At 44.4% G+C, this 22,727-nt stretch overlaps 1 protein-coding gene across 1 annotated transcript in view; it reads left to right on the forward strand.

The window, feature by feature from the left end:
• The window catches only part of LOC144820014 (protein NLRC3-like), a 548,927-nt gene that overhangs the window by 406,304 nt on the left and 119,896 nt on the right, over positions 1-22,727 (forward strand). Inside the window, exon 8 of the mRNA XM_078677678.1 lies at positions 11,854-12,021. Coding sequence (XP_078533804.1) covers positions 11,854-12,021 — 168 coding nt within the window. The remainder of the gene's footprint in view (positions 1-11,853; positions 12,022-22,727) is intronic.

Consider the following 22,727-nt stretch of genomic DNA (forward strand, 5'->3'; position numbering starts at 1 on the left):
TTTCTATCCTGAAGTGCAAAGCTCACACCAAAGTTACAGACACCATTTCCCAGGGTAATGACCTGGCAGACCGAACAGCTAAACTTACAGCCCAGACAGCCCAGACACCAACAGACACGACAAGGACAGAGGTACCATTACTGACAACATGTATGACAGTCAGGGATCCCACTCAAGATGTACTCGACATACAGTCACATGCCACTGCAGATGAGATAAAGAAATGGACTGAACAAGGAGGGGTCCAGACTGAACAAGGTTGGATGACTAAGGGAAAAGGTACATGGTTTCTTCCAGATTCTATGGTACAAGTAATCATAAACACAGCACATAGTCCAGCACACTTGGGAGAAAAGGCAATGATAGACAAGTATGATCTGTTGCCAGTTCAATCTAGGTAAAGGCATTCCGGTGGAAGAAGGCGGATTTCATCCTCCTGACCACCCTTTTGAGGTTCTCCAGATGGATTATATCCAAATGAACAGATGTAGAGGTTACAAGTATGTCTTGGTAGTTGTGTGTGCACTATCTAGATGGACAGAAGCATATCCAGTTCCAGATTATACTGCTGTGACAACAGCCAGGCAATTAGTGCGCGAGTACTTCCCCAGGTATGGATTGCCTCGGGTCATATATTCCGATAACGGTCAGCCATTCTCCTCTGAATTAATGAAACAAGTGTCTCTTCTGTTAGGATATACTTGGAAATTCCATTGTGTAAGACACCCAGAAGCAGCAGGCCTTGTAGAAAGACATAATCAGACAATTAAGACAAAGCTTGCAAAGATATGTGCAGATAAAGGCGTGGATTGGATGGTGGCCATGCCGGTTGCCCTCTTTTACATGCGTATGGTAGGTCATTCCAGAACAGGCCTATCCCCGTATGAAGTAGTCTTCGGTAGACCGCCAAATATGTGGGGTACGCCTATGCCTAAAAAAATGTTGTCTGTACTGATGTTGACAGTAACATGCTGACAGATTACCTGGCTTCCTTGATGTCTGCACTACTCTCTTGTCGTTCACAGGTTGCTGCCGCCTTCCCTGACAACACCCAGGTCAAGGAACACGCCATAGTCCCTGGGATCGTCGTTTTTTTGTGCGGAACTTTGATCGATCAAGCCCCCTTGAGCCACGTTGGAAGACGCCGAAGTTGGAGCTACTGACCACGAGGACCGCGCTGAAAGTCGAAGGACGCAAGGGAAACTTCACGCTCAACACTATAAAAGACACTTTGGACAATCTAATACAGATACTATAAACATTACAAAAAATACAGACTTTGCGCCGCTTGCGCCGCTTTTACTAGAAAAGACTCCACAGCAGGAGTATAAATCTAAGTTAAGATCTAGTAGGTCAGACGTAGTTTAGTTGTCTAAGTCCACTCGGTGGTGAATCGGTTAGACTAAGATTTCTGACATGTATAAGATCACATACAAGAATAGTAAGAAAAGAAACATGAGAGAAAAATACTGCAAACTATTACGCAGTAGATGTATAGTTACTTTGATCATTCTTTTTATTCTGTGCATTGTTATAATCTGTGTCAGTTTATTACTACATGTTTTCTTTCCTATTTCCTCACATATACACTCTTCCAGTAACAACACCACAGAGCATACATTTAGTGAACTGCCACCTCATGAACTGTCATATCGACTTGCATTGCGTAACAATACTTTTATTCAAATGTTACACCATTCTCATCAGACCAGCAATGCGACTAATTGCTGGGTATGTGGCCAACTGCCACCTTATCAAAAGGCGAAGGGAGTTCTGCCCTTCTATCCTCTGCCGTTCTCACACAATGGTTCATGTGGAGCATGGTTTGCCTTAATGACCTCAATAGATAGAAAGTACATAGCTTATCCAGGTGGCTGGATATATGGAAACCTGAATAAAGTAATGAATGAAGCATGTTTTCCAGACAAAGACGGATTTCCTCAAAGGAAGGGAACCGATCTAGAGAATGAAGAGTACGAGCAGGGAAATGCATCCGTTAATTTTATAATGTTAAATGTTCAGCCCAAGCAAAATACAGGTCCACCGTTTATTTCAGTTCTACCAGCAAAAGGTGATTTATGTGTTAATAAGAAAGGCTCAGTACATATGGGACACAGCGAGTGTACAGTTGTAGTAGAGTTTAATGATGAAGGACTTTCTTCTTTCAAAACATCACGCCATACCTATTTCATTTGCGGTCAGACAGCCTATGTACATCTGCCCTTAGACTGGGGTGGGACTTGTTATATAGCATTCTTATTGCCACCTGTATTCTTGGCCCCATCCCATTATCATAGAGATTCACGACTAGAATATGTTAGAGTAAAGAGAGAGACAGATGCCTCAGGGATTGATCAGACTGAAACAGCTTGGGAGCAATATACAGATTTCAACAAAGGATTCTTCTTCTTCATAGGTCCCGTCCAAAACAGTAAACTGATACGCAAGTTAACAAGGACTCTTGAGGCAGTAGTGAATGTGACTGCGTCTGCCCTGGCGAACTTGACCCAGGAGCAGTCTGCCATTAGACTTGTCGTTCTTCAAAATCGCCTCGTTCTAGACGTCATCTTGGCGGATAGAGGCGGAGCTTGTAGCGTGATCCGATCTAGTTGTTGCGTTTTCATCCCAAATAACGCGCCATCTGTGTATGCAGCGATAACAAGGCTCCACAAGATTGCTCATGACATACATCAAGACCCAGGCACATGGACTTGGTCCAGTTGGCTCTGGGGTGTGATATCTGCTTGGGGATGGAAAGTGTTGTCCTTCCTAGGATTGATCCTACTTATGATATTTGGTTGCTGTCTCTGTCTGCAGTGTGGCCCGGCCATTTGCGGCCTGTGTGCAACTGCATGTGTTCCACATCCAGGTATACAAAGGGTTAAGGACGAACAAATGATGCTGTATGATCAACTATACGGTCTCATGAATATAGATGTATCCTGAAGGGTTACGTAGGGGACAAGGAGGGAATGAGGAAAATGAAATTTTGCCTGACCAAGATGCCCCCTACGTGTACCCTATGTTACATGTGTGTTACATATATGTGCATGTCACCCATGCATATTTTCCCTTAAGTGGCCTGAACAAAGAGGCCTCTGCATTTACGTCCTGCATTAGGATGCCTGTCATCAAGTTTCCCAAACGTTAAGCTAACATGAAGGCCCATGTATTTACATTGTGCACTTTTAAATAAATCACGACAAAACCTTTTTTTTGTGGTTCAGCCTGAGCCACTTTCTGAAATAAGGGTTTTTCATGACTCCTGACACACTGAAGGCTGCAGTTACGTATCTCTGACCTCGCATGCTTCTAGCTCAGCCGAGAGAAACCCAGCAAGGGCTGCCAAGATAGTATTATGAATAACAGTTATCTGCCTGCTGTACAGAGTCACATTCCTGCCCAGTGAGGAGGGTAAACAGAACCCGTCCGCGAAAGATAGGGCCTAGCCTCTCTGTCTCCATTGAAGTAAATCACAGTGCTTGCATCCATAGAAAGCTCACAGCCCCCACAGCCCCATGCAATGAACGAAGAAATATATGCTTTTTCTGATTCCTAGTGACGAGCAACCTTTGCTTCAGATAAAACATCCCCGACTCTAGATATCTCTAGATATCAGATAGTACAAGATGTGCTGGTCGCCCTGACACTGAAGGCTTCTCTACTAGACTTAAAGTCAGCTCTCCTCCCAGTTACACGTCAATTGCACGTCATGACCAAGTTGCACACAAGTAGGGCAAAGTTCCAGCTGGTCATGCAAACTCCTCCTCTGTGTACCACCCACCTATGACACCTACCTATCACCTACATATGACTCATAAAGTGTACACCCACATGTACGCCCACATGCTCTTATCTGTTTCTTTCTCTGCTCTGCGTTCCTTCCTACGCCCTATGTACAAGACAAAATGTATATATGTTGTTCATTTGTTATTAAATGTTAGAAGACCCTTCCTGAACCTCAGTGGTGATGGAACAGATTCTCCCTTAACTAGAGTTATTGGAATAAAGCCCTTTTAACTTGGACACCACGGACTCTCTGCCTCTCATTTGATACATGCTAATTGTTAAGCCTAGAAATTATGCCAGGGTAATTATTTTATTTACCACAGACCAACAACGGGTTGTGGTCAGACAGTGTCCTAGCAAGGTACTCAGAGTGGGCTATGGCAGACACTACCGACCTGGAGCATAATATCGCATCCAGTCGAACATGGAGGTCGTGCAGTGCCAAGAAATAGGAATAATCCCGGTCCTACGGATGATGGGTCCTCCACACATTCACCAAATTCCATCTAGTTTGCCAATCTAGCCTATATTTGGACAATCTGTGAACTGGGGAATCTGGCATGGGGGGATGTGACCTGTCCCGGGTGGCGTCCGCTATTGAATTAAAATCCCCTCCCAACAGTATCGGGCCTGCCAAATAATGTGCCAATGCGCCAGACATCCGATCCAGGAAACGCGCCTTGTCTACATTCGGTGCATAAATACTACTTAAGGCTACATCCCTGCCATACAAACGTCCTTTAATCGCTACAAATCTTCCCTCAGAGTCTATTGTTTGCTTAGTCACCTGAAAGGGGACCCATGCCCTAATCCAGATCAATGCTCCCCTCGCAAACGCCGAATATGAGGTACTGAAAACCTGCCCCCTCCATCTACGTTGTAATGCTAGTCCCTCTGGTTTAGTGAGGTGCGTTTCTTGGAGCAATGCTATATGTATACCTCTCCTAACCAAGTACGCATGAACCTTGTGGCGCCTTGTCATCGTGTGTAGTCCTCGTACATTCCAAGTGATACAACGCAAATCAGGCACTGCCCCCATCGTCATAAATCAACCGTCTCTCTCCTCTCTGTGCAAAGCTGAACACACCGGTGATTCCCATGCCCCAACCATTCCCCGAACCCCCCTCTCCCACCCCACCAAGAACAGGTCCTAGAACAAAACTGCTAGTCCCCAACCAAACCATTCCAACACGTAACACACACCTAAGCTCACCAGTTGTCACTGCAGGCATGCCTTATGAGCAGTGGGAGGGCCCAGCGCCAACGGGTGACCACTTGCGTTCAAATAGTAACCCCGCCTCAATCCCCGAATGAAACACAGCTAACTTCTCTCACCCGTGCACCCTACCAAATATCAGCAAGCTATTGCATACAGAGTTGCTTTCCCACCCCGGTGTGGCCTCCCAAAGGACTCCACAGGCCCACCCATGACAACATTTCTCAACTGATGCAGAGCATATGTTCAACCCACATTTCCCACCACAGTTTATTGTAGGTCAGATCATCACTCTGCGGCATCTGGACACTCTCCGCCTCCGAGGCCTCAGTGTCTGACTGTGTTTTGTCTTTCTCTGAGTCTGTACTCCCTGGCGACTGCAATACCGGTTCCCCTGACAACGCCGTCACCACATCCAGCACTTCCTGTCTTTCCAACTCAGTCTGTGACCGCGACTGCTTCCGCATGTCCTGCCGCTTGCGTCGAAGGCGCTGTGACTGGCGCTGGGGAAGGCCCTCAAAGGACTCCTGCTGGTGCCGCTCCGTTCGGTCTGCTCAAGCCCTATAGGTTTCTAACCACGCCCATGCGTCCTCCGGGGTATTATGGAAATGAGTGCCACCATCCAACATTATTTTCAACTTCGCTGGGAATGACGAGTATTGAAAGCCTTCCGATCTCAGCTCTCTCTTAACTGCCAGGAAAGACGCGCGGCGGCCCTGGATCTCCAGTTTATAATCCGGAAAAATAGTCACTTCGCTATTTTTGACTTGATAAGGCCCATCCGTTCGCGCCTTCTGGAGCAAGAAGTCCCTGTCCCTATAATGCAGTAGCCTAGCCACCACTGGGCGAGGGGGACGCCCCGGCTGCGGCGGTTTAGCTGGTACACTGTGCACACGCTCCAATGTGTAGAAGGGTGACAAACCCTCCGCCTCGACTACCGTTCTCAGCCAGTTTTCCAGATATCGCACCATGTCTGCCTCCTCCACTTTCTCAGGCAGGCCCACCACGCGAATATTATTACACCTATTCCGACTTTCTGCATCCTCCACACGTTACTCCAATGCTTGTATGCGATCCAGTGCGTCCGTCATTGTGTTCTCCAGTACAGTTTGGGTCGACGCCACCTCCTGCAGTGTTACCTCCACCTGTTTCACTCTATCCACAAGCTTAGAGTTGTCTGCTCTCAGGCGACCCAGCCCCGTCGCTACCTGTGCAATGTCTTGCCGTGGGCGAGTCCTCAATCGCCGCCAGTATGCGGTCAAACTGCTGTTGCATCCTAGGATCCTGAGATGTTCCCGCTTCATCCAATGCAGCCTGGGACCGCATTTCACTGTCCGGCGGTTGGGGCCCTCCCCCTTGTTTCCCCTTTGGTTTCCCCATGCTCTGGACCTCCGGATTATGATCAGGTGCTAGTAGGTTTGCCACGATGCTCCGAACTCCCAAAGGATTATCAGCGGCCAAGTCCCCACAAACGAGCCCAGGTGTCCTGCTCGCCCGGAAAGCCCCCTCACTAAAACTGATGCCCCAAGTTACAGGGCAGCAGCCTCCTTCAATAGCTCAGATTCGGGAACCCCAAGCAGAAGCAGGCCAATCGCCTTCCGGCCTCAATCAACGGTGTCTTGCACTCCCACGGGCGAGCCACAGCAAGAGCAAAGGAGCCACGATTCGGACCCCCACAGGAGGCCAATACACTGCCACTCCACTACCTTTGGTTCCTCTCACTACGTGCCACTCCTGTGGTTCCAGTTCAAAGTCCGCTCATCCTGCTCCCTGACACTACCATGGAGTTAAATGCTGGCATCAGCGCCCTCTCCTCCAGGGCAACTCGGAGCCTTGCCCAATCAAGTCCACTCCCGACTCCACCGGTCACCAGACCTGGGCACTCGCCACCTGCCCGTCTCCGTGGTCCTCTGTGAACCTCCGCTATTTAGTTCTCAGCCTTCGGGACCGGGCGCGAGTCTCCTTGATATTGGGGGCACCCCCAACTCCAAACCATCTGACTGGCCCCAGCGGTCCTCACATCATGGGCCTCTGCTTTCCGTCTGCTCTCTCCTCTGCCCCGCCACAGCTTGTGGGCCGCAGCCGCCCCCCCGGCCCCGCAACCGCCTCCACAGCCAGGGGCCGCAGGTCAGGCCGCACCTCACTCACCGAGGCAGGTTTGAAGTCACCTCCGCTCCGCCGTGCACCGCCCAGCGTCTGCTCTCCGCTGCACGTCTCACAGCCCTGTGGTGCCGCTGCCAGGGATCAGGGCCGCAGGGTCCGCACTCTCCGCGTTCGTCTCCTTCCTTCCACGGTCCGCTCTCATGCAGTGCTCCCGCGGCGCCAGGTACCTCAGCTCACGATCCCCTTGCGCTCCTCAGCACCCTGCCCGTCAGCAAGTCCCCTGCTGCACCATCGCACCGGACCCAGGTGTGTCCTGCTCCCCCACCGGGCGGGTCCCTACGGCCTCAGTGTTAGGCTTGATCGTCCCTCACCAGCGCCACCGCCATTTTAGAATCCGTCACCGCCAGCAATCCCAGGCCAAGAAGCTGCTCAAAACTCTCAGCCCACAGCTTATTTGTTGTCCGGCAGGTGCCACGTCAGGACGCACCTCTCCTATTATGCTCGGTGTCATCGGGCAATCCAGAGAACTGCCATAGAGCAGGATTTTGTGGGGATCGATGCGGAGCTCAGTGCTCACGCAGCCAGCTGCATCGGCCTCCAAGCCACGCCCCCCGTTAAGAAATTCCTCTTTTAATGTTTCTAGCGTTAATCCCGAGGGCTGGTTGCTATGGCAAAAAAGTACAGATTCCTGCCAGCATTGTTTTCTGGGTCTGACCCCTGGATAAACAGAGGATAGAGTAGGTCTCCGTTTTCAGAGTCACCATTCCGTCACCACCTATTCAGTAGGCAAATTATGCCAAAGTTGGCTTAGGCACTCCACTTTAGCGTCAGTGAAATTACATTTATCCAAATTAACTGACACTGTTGACCTGAATGACTTCGTGAAAGGTCCTGCAGCAGGCAGATCTAAACGGTGGATATATGCTGTTTATAAGGAGGTTTGGAAACTGTCCCAAATTGAAGCTGCTTCTAGGCTCCGAGCTATTGATCAAGCTAATTTAGAAAAAGGACTTGCTGTTTTAGATAATAGCATTAACACCCTTTCTTCTCGTATTTACACATTGGATAATATTGTTTCATCTGTTGTTGACATTTTACAAGACGACGTTGCAGTTCTGTACCATGGACAAAATCAATTGCGTTCTATAATGGAGTTTGCATGGACTCTTCAGACCTTAAAATCTGGGAAAGTGCCTAGGGATTACATGAACACGACATATTTATTTTTGCCTTTTAATTTGACTGTTAAACAACAATTTATGTCGATGAAAGATGCCACGTTTTCACTGCTGCATATTGAAAAACTGGAAACGTTACCATTTTCAGTAGCTGAGGTAAATTTGGCAATTTGGCTCATCCATGGGTTATTAACTCTGCTTTTCCCTCTGTTTAAATTTGAGTCTTGCATGAAACACTATGCTATAGGTAGATTTGAACCTTTAGGTAGTGCTTATCTTCTTGAAGTCTAGAATCTTCAGTTTACATATAGGTGTTTGAGGGAAGGAAAGGAAGTTTATTTGAAAGGTGAAGACTGCACATCCACACCAGATCACTCATTAGTATGTAGAAATCTGCAATTGCATGGTTCTTGTAATGTACTGGCACCGAATCTTGCGTGTGTTTTGAAAGGCACTCGCACCCCGGCTATTAAAGCAACTTTCACATTGCTCGCAAACTGTAGTTATTTGTTATTAAATAATGAATATTGCTGTGGTATCTTTGCGGGAATTCCGTACATCGTTACTGTTTTCCAACGTGTTGTTTGCTCTAAGAGTGTTCTGTTTCCTTCTCCACATGGGAGGCTCGATGTATCCATCTGGCCTTCTATTCCGACCCAGAGTTCAACAAGATGAGTAGAATAAGAGCTCTTTTGTCCCAAAAAGAAGTTGCCCTTACATCTGCGCATGAAACATTCGTCCTTCACGTTGCAAACACCCGTACTGAGGTACATGCCTTATTAAATCAGATCTCCCCCTGCATTTTGGTGCTTTGATTCACCCAATCGTCAATGCCTCGTCTACCATGGGCCTGGCGCACTGTTTTAAAGTAGTAAGTTCTGGCCTTGTGACCTCATTCCAAACTATATTTGGTGTTATACCGGCTTTTTTTCATTCTATTTTTTCGAGTGTCTTTGGCAGTTTCCCTTTAATTCTCGCTTTAGGAGCGGGTGTACTGCTATTGATCTGCTTAATCCGAAATGGATGCACATTTTGCGCCCCACGACTATCTGCCCCGGCTGTTCCAGCTTCGTAACCGGATGCTAGAATACTATGGTTCGCTTCTTCTGGCGACTCTGAGTGTGGCGTATGATTTATCTTTCCGGTTTTCATACTTTACTTGCGTGCAACCTGTTTTCCATTGCCTGGATTGTGGATTTGAATGGGCCCTGGATTTGTGTCTCTGCAACCCGGTGTCTCCTGACCTGGATTTTAATCTACTAATGAGTCTCTTAGTTGCTCATGAAATAGATCGTCCTGGTTTCGGGATTATGGCCTGCGCAGCGGCTCCGGGGATTCTGGGCAATTGGAACATATGGACTTCGGCCAATGACTTTCTGGCACGCAGTTATCTCGAAGAAAGCCCGAGTTGTCCTCTGATGGTACTAGAGGCTCCGGTGATTGAAGAACATGTATGTTCATTTCCATTACTTAATTGGATGGCTGAAATGCTCATGGATGATGATAATGACTTCCTGTTGGAGGCAGTTGCGACATATGGTGCCTATACGCTGTTGGATTGAAGTGTGATTTTTTTGTGCTTCATAGACACGTACTGGACTCTTGAACTTTTTTCTCTGATGCATAAATGTTTTTTACACATTTTTTTAAGGTCTTATTTACAACATGATCGCCCGTGGATGTTTTCACTGACTTGGTTACTTTTTCATTCGGATTATTACTCCCAATTATCAAGTTTGGCAAAAATTCTGAACTTGGTTCTGTCTCATTCTAACTTGAACTCTGTGTTCTATGAATCTTGCCCCCTTTATTGTGCGTTCTCCGATCAAGGGAGGGTGTAGTATGGCCTAAGGCCTCCTTTGAATGCATGTTATTTTAGCATGGCTTATTAGAAGTTTAAACGCCATTTTACTTTTTGCCGCTTTTGCACACGACACTGCACGTAACTGTTTTTGTAGGTTAGGCTTCATGAAGGTCTAAACATGAGAAAAGTTTTGTTTTTGACATCTCTAGACTTACATTGTGCCCCTAGTCTGCACAGTAAGTGCTGAAACCGTCAAGGTTATCATAACAGGGTAGATGTTGTTCGACATGATCGAATAGCACTTTTAGACATAACAATTTGGCAGCTGTGAGCCAGCTGAGATTCTGGCGCCTTTATTGTTCCACACTTGCCATGATGTCACACACTTGGAAGATTTTCCGTTTCCAGGGATGCAGAGAGCTACATGCTGATCCTGATGTGATTCACTCTTACTGAGTGGAAAGGTAATAGGGTCTCCCACACAAGCCTAAGAGACCTTCTTTAGTTTATAAACATAGTTCCTATATAGGGAGGGTGTTATAACTAGGTGCTATACTGCCTGTTTTCACCAGCATTATAATATGCTTTCTCCTTTTGTGTTTTATGGAATTGTAACAATGCTTACCCTATTATTTCTAATCATATGTCTGCTTATGTTGGCTAAGATACTACACCTGAGATCACGTCATTAAAATAAATATTTTAACTTTACCTTGTCTCCTCTTTACTCCTGTTGTGGACTGGTATGAGAGTATAACAAAAGAGTGTTCTCATTTCCCACCATTCCTGAGTTTGTACTAAGTCGCATGTTCTAGGTTGTCTAATCATTGGTTGCTTTGCTATCGGACGAAGAGCTAATGTGACACTGATGCTAGCTGGTTGGGATTTTTCTGGGTTCTGAGCTGAGTTTCTGGTACACCACAATTCACCGATGTCCTAGGTCTCTGTGCACAGTTCTGTGTATGAGCAGGATCCTTGCAACACTATGTTCCTGAATTGCTGCATTTCAGCAAGTTTTTTTTTGGCTGAGATCTTTCATTTATTGTACACTTGGTTTTCTATTTGCCTATAACATCCTCAAGGTAACATTGTCTAACTCAATTACTCTGCATTGACCCTGTTTTACTCCTATCTTACTGTTGTCCCCATGCTTTGTTTATTGTTTATCGCTTTGTGTTGTAATCTTACTTTTTATTGTTTATCATTATGTACTTGTTAAGTGCTTTAATACCCTTGGGTCATGTTCGAGCTATATAAACCTTTCAATAAATAAGGAATAATGCTCCTTAATATAGTAAGAGACCATGAAGTACTATAATATTTTGTGAGTTTTCCATCAGAACTGCCTGTAAAATTGACTTTGATTAAGCCAATGCATTTGGCAAAATGGTTATAAAATGTACAGCTTCCCTCTATTGCTTTCACAATTATCTCAGGCAATTGGTACACACATTGAGTTTATATGCTTAGTGCAACATAGGCTAATCGCAGGGCATTTTCAATTGCTAGTCATGGATACCATTAGTTTACTAATCTAATATCTCTTCACGTTTTCTACTGTTGTCCTCATTGTTTGGAAATGCATTCTTAAAAGAAACGAGAACTTAGGGTTCGATGCATGTGAGCTGTAGATCACATACTTTTGCATAGATCGCCATCTGGTGTGCTCTGTAAAGCATTAGTCTTTTTAAAAGTGACTATTGCGGTTAAATGTTGATAAAAGTTGGATTTATACAAACCTTTCATAAATGTGTTCTCTCTAGGCTTGGAACAAATTGTCTAGGAGACTCTGGCACTAAACACATTTTCAAAGGTCTTGAAAACAACAAAAGTCTAAAATTCCTGTCTCTGACAGGCAACAACATACGTGACTTAGGCACAGTAAGCATGGCTCAGAGTTTGAAGGATAACAAAACACTCAAGGAACTTCGGTAAGTGTGTTTGCCCTTTATTTTGACATTTGTTTGTGAATTATAAGAAGATCCTAGGGATGGAATGACACTCTTATGTTCTGCAAAAAATGTCAGGTCAATTGTCTTGGACGGTATGCTCCCCTTGTCCTCCGCACCATCCAGGACCTTTTCACCAACATCTTAAACCATCCTGAGCAACATCACTACTACTGTCTGCAGAGATATGGTGCAGGTCACTACTCTCTTTTTGTCAATGATCACCACAGTCCAGTACCAACCCCGTTTACCTCTTATCACCAGTACTTGCTGACCAAATAATTAAAATATGTAAAGTCCATTAAAACTTTATCTGATGCCCACTGACCAAAGCTGCAAAATGAAATCTATGGCCCCATATTTTTCTGTCTCAAAACCTGCATATTTAGCATTTTCGCCACTCAAAACCTGCATATTTAGCATTTTCGCCACTCAAAACCTGCATATTTAGCATTTTCGCCACTCAATGTAACAAAGCCCTCAAACCCCTGATGCTTAAAAACTAGTGTATCTGACGAACAAAGAAGTTGCTAGCCCTCACAATAATTTTTTCTCTCAAAGTATTTGAGAATACAAACAAGGAGGAATCTTCTGTTTGTTTGGGTTACTTTATTTCAACCCTTTTGGAATTTTAAGTCATTTTTAGATATATTTTTTCATGGGTGAGAAAAACACTTTACACAAACATTTACAAAATTTACAACTATCATACTACTAACATATATACAAATAAATCAACATTTATATACAAACTTCTTTTACATGAAAGAATGGTGATTGTATATCCACAAATACTTATTCTTTGTGAAATTTCAAACCACTATAGTGCCCAAAAGGTCAAAAACAAAAAAGGCAACAAGAAATTGAATTTAACTTTTTCCAATTAGTTTAAAATGATGAATGATCAACTAAAGGACGAGTGAATTATGATGCCTGTTTGCCGTTTGCCGACGCGTTTCGAATCTGGGAAAAAAATCGCAGATTCTCCTCAGGGTTCTTTCAATGTAGTAATCTATAGAAATATAAAGGAAGTTCGTTTTAATAACTAGAAGTTAAAAAATTTTGATGTCCCCTAAACATACTGATAGTCACTAGATTGGTTACCTTCACAGATGGGCGGCACGGTACCGCAGTCCAAATATTCAGGTAGGGATGGGGACCAAGGGCTTTTGGTTTTGACAGTAAATTCTGTTTTTAGAAAAATACGAGATGGTTACTAGACCACCCAAAGCAGCACAGTTTAAGTGGCTCTACAACTGACCAGGCTCTCTAGTTCACGTTTCCTTTTTGTTTCAAAGAGACACTCTCTGGGTGTGTATCGAGCTCTCTTAAAAGAATGTTTCAATAATTTTTTCGGGTAACCCCGTTGAACCAATTCATCGCAAAAGTTTTGCCCATGCTGTTCAAACTGTCCAATCTCTGAACAGTTTCTCCGAATCCGGAGAAGTTGCCCATATGGCAAATTCGCCCTAAGGTTTCTGGGATGCGAACTGCCATAATGAAGGATGGTGTTTTTATCCGTTGCCTTCTTAAATAACGACGAATTTAAGGTTCCACCGACATTTTTTATTTCCACGTCAAGAAAAGTCATTTTTTCATTACTTGAGTCCAGTGAGAAATGTATGTCCTGATGTCGTGTGTTTAACCACTGGTGAAAGCACGCTTTTCCACACGCCGCGGAGGAGCCTTCAGCTTGCTCCGCGCCTGCCAGCAAAGCTCACGGCAGTGTTTGGTTCAGAGTAATGGCAATGTGACCAACGACCCCCCATCTAAAATCCATAGGTATGTCCCGCCCCGCGGTAAATCTTAAGCTTGACTGTCGTTTATACCAAACTAACGACCATTGAGCACAACTTATGCTTGTGCGTTACAGATATCATCGGCATCGCTCTATGAGCAGAATAACTTCAGTGTGAAAACATCAGTAGCCTTACCGCTACAACGTTTAAAGGTAGGATATTTGAGCCTTTCAGTTGTAGAGCCACTTAAACTGTGCTGCTTTGGGTGGTCTAGTAACCATCTCGTATTTTTCTAAAAACAGAATTTACTGTCAAAACCAAAAGCCCTTGGTCCCCATCCCTACCTGAATATTTGGACTGCGGTACCGTGCCGCCCATCTGTGAAGGTAACCAATCTAGTGACTATCAGTATGTTTAGGGGACATCAAAAATGTTTAACTTCTAGTTATTAAAACGAACTTCCTTTATATTTCTATAGATTACTACATTGAAAGAGCCCTGAGGAGAATCTGCGATTTTTTTTCCCAGATTCGAAACGCGTCGGCAAACGGCAAACAGGCATCATAATTCACTCGTCCTTTAGTTGATCATTCATCATTTTAAACTAATTGGAAAAAGTTAAATTCAATTTCTTGTTGCCTTTTTTGTTTTTGACCTTTTGGGCACTATAGTGGTTTGAAATTTCACAAAGAATAAGTATTTGTGGATATACAATCACCATTCTTTCATGTAAAAGAAGTTTGTATATAAATGTTGATTTATTTGTATATATGTTAGTAGTATGATAGTTGTAAATTTTGTAAATGTTTGTGTAAAGTGTTTTTCTCACCCATGAAAAAATATATCTAAAAATTACTTAAAATTCCAAAAGGGTTGAAATAAAGTAACCCAAACAAACAGAAGATTCCTCCTTGTTTGTATTCTCAAATACTTTGAGAGAAAAAATTATTGTGAGGGCTAGCAACTTCTTTGTTCTTCAGTTATATTAGGTCCAGCTGCCCCTCAGTCCCAGGACCAGACTCCGTTGTTTTGCAAAATAAAAACTAGTGTATGGCACCACTCACCCAGCAACCTTGGTCCAGTATCATTGGGCAACCTAGGTCCAGTATCACTGAGGACATGAATATGCCCATTTTTATAATTTGTTTACAAATCTAACCTTTCTTTCCACTGGAGTTGTTTCGTAATGTCTATTAACATAAAGCATTATGTACCTTTTTTATCTTATTTTGTTTTGTGTGGTAAATTGTTTGTTTATGCCTCTTTCTCCAAACCATTTATTTATTCAAGTGTTCGCTCAGCCACAAAATTGGCTTATTTTGACAAATGCTCCTCCTGTGAGGAGAAAGAGCTAGGGCAAGATTATCTTGTTTGCTGCAATGTTGAATTTGTTAGGAAATGACAAATAAGAGACCGGAGACAGATTTCACGTCCGAGATTTCTTAGAAATTCTGTTCTTTCCTGCAGAAAGAATATATTTTCTTGCTCTCTTTTCTGCTTTAGGGACTCGGGCAGGCTAGAAACTGCATATTGCATATAACCTTACTAAGAAAAACACTGTAAACAAAAATGGTGGAGCTGCATTACCATTCCTTGACCTTTCAGCAGATTTTTCACACAATACAAGATATCTTTAGTTTGAGACTCAAACAAGTTAGTATAGATGGCATCATTCTTAACTAGATTTCCTCTTACCTAAACAAACTGATTCATATACCCAACTTTTCGTCCGATCTTTACGCCTGAAAACATGTGTTCCACATGTATTTATCATATCACTACTGCTTCCTAACATCTAAACGAAACCACTGCCAGAACGTATCCACAATTATGAACTGACCTGCTACAACTACATTGCTGACACACAGGTAAATTCAGGAGGTAGCTTGCACAAACCCATTTCTCTTGTTAACGCCGCCTAAAACAGAACCACCTGCTAACCATGAAAGTGGAGAGAGGATGTAGCATAATGTCCAGAGCTGCAGAGTTCGAAATCGGTTGGAACCAGGTTTGAATCTTGGCATCAGCTCAACATCCTGTGATACTAGGCAAATCATTTAATCTCCCCGTGAATTAATGTGTCCTTAACTGGTGCACATGAAAGGCGCCGGTGTTGATGATTAAGTGCTGGTGCTGAGCATCGGAAACCACAGGCTCAAATTAAGCAATGGATAATTCTCAGATTGGAAAACCCTAAGGACATAGGAAAATCAAAAGTCAGCAACAGCCTCATAGCCATTGATCATTGGTGAACAATGGATGACATGAAATAACTTCAAGTAAAATCCTTCAAAAACTGGAATACTGAACTACAGTGAATGGATCAGTTACTATCCACTATCTTTCTGGCCATATAAACTGAAGCATCTGCCAAAAGTAACTTAAGTAGTACAAAATCCCGGAATTGCCTTCAACTCTGCTTTTCATGAATGCTCAAGTGGACAAGCTATCTAAATCAACTTTCTGCACAATGGAAACTCTTTCACTCATCTTTCCACATCTTGCATTTCCTCAAACAATACAAGCAGCAACATCACTCCATGAACTCGATTATGTTAATAGAGTATATCTTAGATGTCCACAATGAACCATGAGAAAGCTGCAGAGAATCAAGAACGCGTCTGCAACCCGGTCATAATGTAAAGATGCTAGTTCTGAAAGTTCTATACAGGCTTCCAATTGCAAGAAGATCCTCTTTTTTTGTTGTTGTTTATTTGTTGCTTTTTATCAGTTTATTGTAATAAAACCAGGTAACCGGTAACTGGTACGGTATACATTTGCAATACTCTTTCTTGAGCATGGATTCATTCTGTTTCAGAACAATGTAACATGATCATAATTCACTGCATCTGATTCCCCCGCCACTGCCCCCACCCCCTAAGGCTCCAGGCCCCGTACCCAGACAGTCTGCAGTCCCATAACTCAAACTCAGCTCCCTTCACCCAGAGTCGTAAGTGGCCGATCTAGGTGCCCCATATCTTGGTGTTTTTATTTGGACAGCCGTGTGATTTGTAAACTGCCTCTCCTGCAATTGTGCAGTGGTACATGCCTCTAAGCCACTCCTGGATTGGTGGGGACACGATCTCCATTACCCGTCTCATATGGTGAGTATGCATCTGATCCCTACTAGATACCCCTGTCGCCAGAGGCCATCCTATCCCGGGACTATTCCCAATAGCCCCATTTTGGGATCTCATTTGAATGGGAAACGTATCACCTCGGCCAGAAAATTCTGATCCAGTATTTGTGTATGATCTGGCATTCCCACACAATATGTATCCAAGCTCCTGGGGGAGCTCCACATCTGAAGCACTCAAGGGTCTGGACCCTACCCATCTGCCATAATTTGTGGTGTGCAAAGTATACAGTTTTGGCATCTACCCAGTCCATCTTATCCATTTCTCCAATGTCAGGGACCCATTTGTCCCTCAGGAGTGTCATGGTGTTGGGCGTGCTGATTAAAAGGGTCCTATAAAGTTGTGATATGCCTTTGCCACCAATTCCCCCATTGTAAATTGGGGTTTCAAAGGGTTGTGTTTGGGGAGTGGATTGGGATCATTCCGTACTTGCTCTAGTATGTGACTCAATTGTAAGTATTGAAAGAACTGTTATAAGTGTAGGTCGTATTCTGAAGTCAGTTGTTTGAAAGAGAGCATGTGACTATGCACTCACATATCCCTAGCTTGGAGATGCCTATCTTGTTACATTTGTGGAACCGTTGCAGGTGTGGTGTTAGTGTGAGGCAGGTTCCCATCCGTCACACCATCTCTCTGGTCAGTATCTTACTCCAACCCATCCGCTTCAGGGCCCTGTTCCAATACTCAATGGGATTTGCTATGATCAAGGTTATCTGTGATGGTATTTTTTTGCCGTAAATCCAGGACCAATGAACAGAGTCCCGCAATCACCAGTCTGATGGCTGGGTCTCTCTTGTCAACAAATATCCAGTCATTTATAGGAACCATTTGAGCTGCCTAGTAGCACAATTATATAACTACTGCCCACTGACCCCCATCTTTTTGGCCACTGAACACACTTGGTGTTTTCTACCCTTGGAGGGGAATCGCCCCAGACATAGGAGTTGATCTCAGATTGTATTTGCCAAACCACTAGGGCTGTATCTTGTGTGTGTTGTTATGGAAGATATACAGCATTTGGGGAGTGCAATGAGCTTAAATAACGTGATGCATCCCAGGACATTGGGGGTGAACTGCAACATGACATGTGGTTCCTACCCTTGTGTTCGCGGGGAACTATGTTTAGCTAACAACAGATCTCAGGTTGCTTTGATATCTGTATCTCCAAGTGGGTGAACAACCCCTGCTCTTGTCGAGTGTCAGGCTGTTTGTATGATTCTCTAGTGAGAGGAATGATCAAGGGAATCAATTGTGATTTGCCCCAGTTCACCATCGCCCGGATACATCTCGTTTCAAGGTGTTATGCATAATTTGCAGAGCAATAAATGGCATAGAACCAAAATTAAATAAAACCAAAAATCATCAATTCTTCAAGAGAAGGAACTTAAGTTCCGAGCTGGCACCACATATAATAATTGCTGCTTTCAGGAAAAAAACATTGTTGGTTGTACTTTCTCCATTCATGACGCAAACTTATAGTATTCCCTGTCTACAGTGATTAAATAATCTGGCAAGTTTGGAAGAATGGGTAAGACCTGGTTATTTCCAGCATGATCCAGCATAGAATCTATATGATTTTGTTCCCAAAAAACAAGTGCCATTACAAATGCTGGCCTCTCTGACTACAGACAGATGCTTCTAATGTTCACTCTAAGATCAAGGGAAAACAAAATCAGCACAAAAGTCTTACAAACAGTACCCTCCCAAAATCATGGGAGAACTAATTCAACACAACCCCCTCGAACATGCCACCTATTTGTCTACTTCAAGCAAATGCATAACGGAATATTCAGTATAACTCACAGAGATTGTCCATGCCTCCAAATCTGGACTGTCAAACGCAAAGGTCCGACTATCCAGACTCACCAAATAACTTGAACCTCACATTTGAAAGAGCAGAAATAACCTCTGCTAATAAAGTAACCTATGACAGGACAAAGTTTTCAACACTGAACAGCAAAGATGAAACAACTTATAGCACCTGCCCATCTGTGAGAACCTTCAACCCTTCTTTCTATAGTTTCCACATGCTTCCTCAAAAAGCCTTCTCCCACATATTCTTAAAACACTGCATGAATCGTTTAACCTAAATCTAATGATTGTTGTTTCACCTTCCTTTCTACTAAATGTTCCTCTTCTTACCATTCATCCTTACTGTCACTGAGTGTAGCCCGACTAAATCGCCTCCCTGTCTCCTGTGCTCTATGCATACTATTTCACAAACTTGCCACACTTCACCTCATAAATCACAACCTCTCCTGTGCAATAATTTTTCTGCAATGTAATAATACATAAACTCCTATTAGATATCTTAAAAGTGATGGATGGAATGCTTGAATCTGTCTCAGCCAGTGGTGATCTCTCAGGGCCACATTCCAGTCCATCGTTATTTTGCACTCCATGCCACCCCAATTTGGACCCAGCCATATGCAAATCAGTTTTGGCAATGCTCCAGCTTAAACAATCTATCTACCCTGAAAAGCCAGCCCAGGTCCTCCTTAACCAGTAACACAAGCCAGTCAAACCCATTTTTGCCCTGTGGCATGGTGTGCAAAATAAGGATGGACTAGAATGCAGCCAGAGTAATTACCAGTAGCGGAGATTAATTCAAGCATTCCAGCCATCATTTTGTTGTATGCTGCAGTGTGACAACCCCTCATAGTGACCAAGGTCAAAGTTAGTCTTAACTCTAGAAACTTTAGGAAGAACAATATATCTAGAAAGAATCATACTCCACACTCAGGTCCATGTAGAATTGTATTGGTAAATTATGTGTGAAAGGGATAAATAGAGCTGAAAAGTTAATTTCCTACATCAGCAGATTAAGACAGTTTCACTATCACGGATCCTTTTATTACCTTATTTAACCTACTTAGGTTGCATTTTCTGTCCTCAATCAAGCCTTTGAACAACCTTTTTTTCAAGTAATAACCAGGGCACTAGAATTATGCATGTCATCCAAATTATTTGCCTCGTTTGACAAAATTATGCAGTAAGGCAAACTAAATTATGCCACATAGTGCGGGACAATATAACAGCAGTACATTTCTTAACTGTGGCATTTCAACCATTATACTGTTTGGGCAAAGTTGCACCTCACCAGTACCAGTTCAACTCCTGAATACAGCAATTATCAGTTGAGAGTTCACCAATTTGTATGCTTACATAGGGCCTCCAGTAAATCTTGCCAAGTGGCCCATCCTTTGCCCTGACAGGTGCCTCCCTCTAGATTTGGAAATGTTCGCTAGAAGAGTGTACATTTCTAGCATTGATAGGAGCCACCATCGCGGCAGTTCCTATCAAAGCACTGTTAAGTTTTTACAACGTGTCCTCTTTGAAAATAAAAAACTTAAACAATGCACCTTACAGCCAGGTTTTTCCTGGTGGTGATGGGCATTCAAAAACAGCTGAATGTCTTCCATCTAAATTAGGTGGGTGAACATAGAGCCAAACCTCAGAAGGCCCTTACTCCCACTGGCCGTCGGAGGAGTTTGACCTTGGCTAGCCAGAGTAGAGTCTGCTGTTGTCAATCTATAATCAGGCCGAATCTAAATTGGTTAGGTGGACCATAATGTTGGTGGGGAAGGGAAATTGCAGCAGAGTTTCCTCTTTTTTTTAGAACAGATTTTATTTGGCAAGAACAAATATATCACAGAGCGCTGTAACCCAGCAACTCATGCATACAGATTGTACATTGAAATTACTTTGACAATTTCAAGAGCAAAAATAGGACAGTTGAAGAGCAATACATTTGAAATATAAGCAAAAGCAAAATAACAAAGAAACAATCCCCCAACCCCCACCCCCTATTGCACTCACGCCTATCCCAGAAGTTCCATAAAAGAGCAGTCTCAACCATCCAGACCCAATACCCCCATTTCCAGGAGGCGATGTAATTTGTCAATTATAGTGGAAGGGACGCCACATCAGCAGACCTAGCTACTGAAACAGGCTCTAGGTCCAGATCCGGATACTCTGCCCATCGCCGCCAAATTTTATAATGCTTAAGCGGGCACTCCCTGGCCACAAATATAGGGACTTCCAGCCCCATACAGAAGTCCATGCCAATTTTCCATGCAGAGATCGAGGGCGCCCTCGGAGCCTTCTAGGCTTTGGCAATATCCCTCTTGGCCAAGGTGAACCCCAATAGCATAAGGTGGCGTTTGTATATGTTACCTCCTATATTATCCATAACATGTAGCAGGACTAACCTTGGAGAGCTGGGGACGTTCCAGCCCAGTACCTGAGAGAGGCACGACAGAACTCCCCGCCAAGAGCGTGCTAATGCGGTGCAATGCCAAATAGTATGGATCCTCATGTTGGCAATGAAGGCACACCAGGGAGGCCACCAATCCCGATCTCCAGAGCCTGACCCTAGTGAAATAGACTCGATGGAGACACTTGAACTGTATAAGGCGAAGACTTACGGCTATGGATGACCCCAGCGGGGAGGCCTGGGCCTCCACGCTGTCCTCCTCCTTCAGCAGGCCTATGTCTTCTTCCCAGGCCTCCTTAAGACACTGTTATGTGGGGGAACTATGTGTGACCAGGGACTGGTAAATCTTGGAGATCTTGTGGTCCTGAAGATCCCCCATAAATATCTTGGCCTCTATGGAACAAAACTCGGGCAGGGACCCCAACCGCTCAATATATGGAGTAATAGCATGTCGGAGAAGTAAATAATTGAAAAATTGAGTTTTAGGCATCTAAAAGTCATTTTGTAACTCCTGAAAGGATTTCAGAGCCGATCCCTGCATGGCATCTCCAAGAGTAGAGATGGCAATATGGTCCCAGCCCCGAAAGCCGGACAGTGCAGCCAGTTGTGGCAGTCGCTAGTTATACCAAAGGGGAGTCTCCCGAGTCAACTTATTCTATCATCTGGTCCTCCGCAATGCCTGTCTCCATATCTGAAAAATAGGTTTTGTAGCAGGTGGCAAGGGTCTACGCAGCGGCGAGGAGAAGACTATAGTGTGGAGGGTATGATCTCCCATGCAGCGCCCCTCGACCGCATATGCTGGGTCAGCCCTATCCCCATACCACCATTCATTGAGGACTAGGAGATGAAAGGCCATATAATAGGACAGGATGTCAGAAGTTGCCAATCTCCCACAGTACGTGGACTGGAAGCAAGTCCGCAGTGCCACTCTCGCTCCTCCGCCAGCCCATAGAAACTGACCCAAAGCTGTATTGACCCGTCGGAACCAGCCGGGAGAAATCGGATAGGGATGATTTTGTAATTGATAAAGGAGGCGGGAAAGCAACACCATTTTAAATATGGCCGATCAACCATATCTTGAGAGGGGCATTAGGGACCAGGTTTTAAGATCCTCCCGCACGCGATCCCATACAGGGACTAGATTCCGTTCCCAAGGGGTGATCGGTGAATCCAACAAGAATACTCCCAGATACTTCAACACCCCAGAGACCACCTGCACGGAGGAGGCCCAGGAGCCAGGCCCAACCCTCCGCCAAGGACCCACAGCATAGATTTACAAGGGTTTATGTGTAGGCCAGAGGTCACCCCGAAGATCTGCATAATACGTAGGAGGCGCGGTCCTGTTCTGTCTATGTAAGAAAAAAAGGACATTGTCAGCGTACAAGGCAATACGGTCCGACAGACTTGTCGCCCATTCCAGACCAGTCACCTAGGCATCGATCCGAACCCAGGACGCTAAGGGTTCCATTGCTAATGCAAATAAGTAGGGGGACAGCGGACACCCCTGCCTCATGCCCCGCCCAATAACAAACGTGGAGGAAGCAGATACCGCCACCCGTACGGACACAGTCAGGTCCTTATAGAGGAGGGTCAAAT

Source organism: Lissotriton helveticus, chromosome 1_1, assembly GCF_964261635.1.
Source record: "Lissotriton helveticus chromosome 1_1, aLisHel1.1, whole genome shotgun sequence".
NCBI lineage: Eukaryota > Metazoa > Chordata > Amphibia > Caudata > Salamandridae > Lissotriton > Lissotriton helveticus.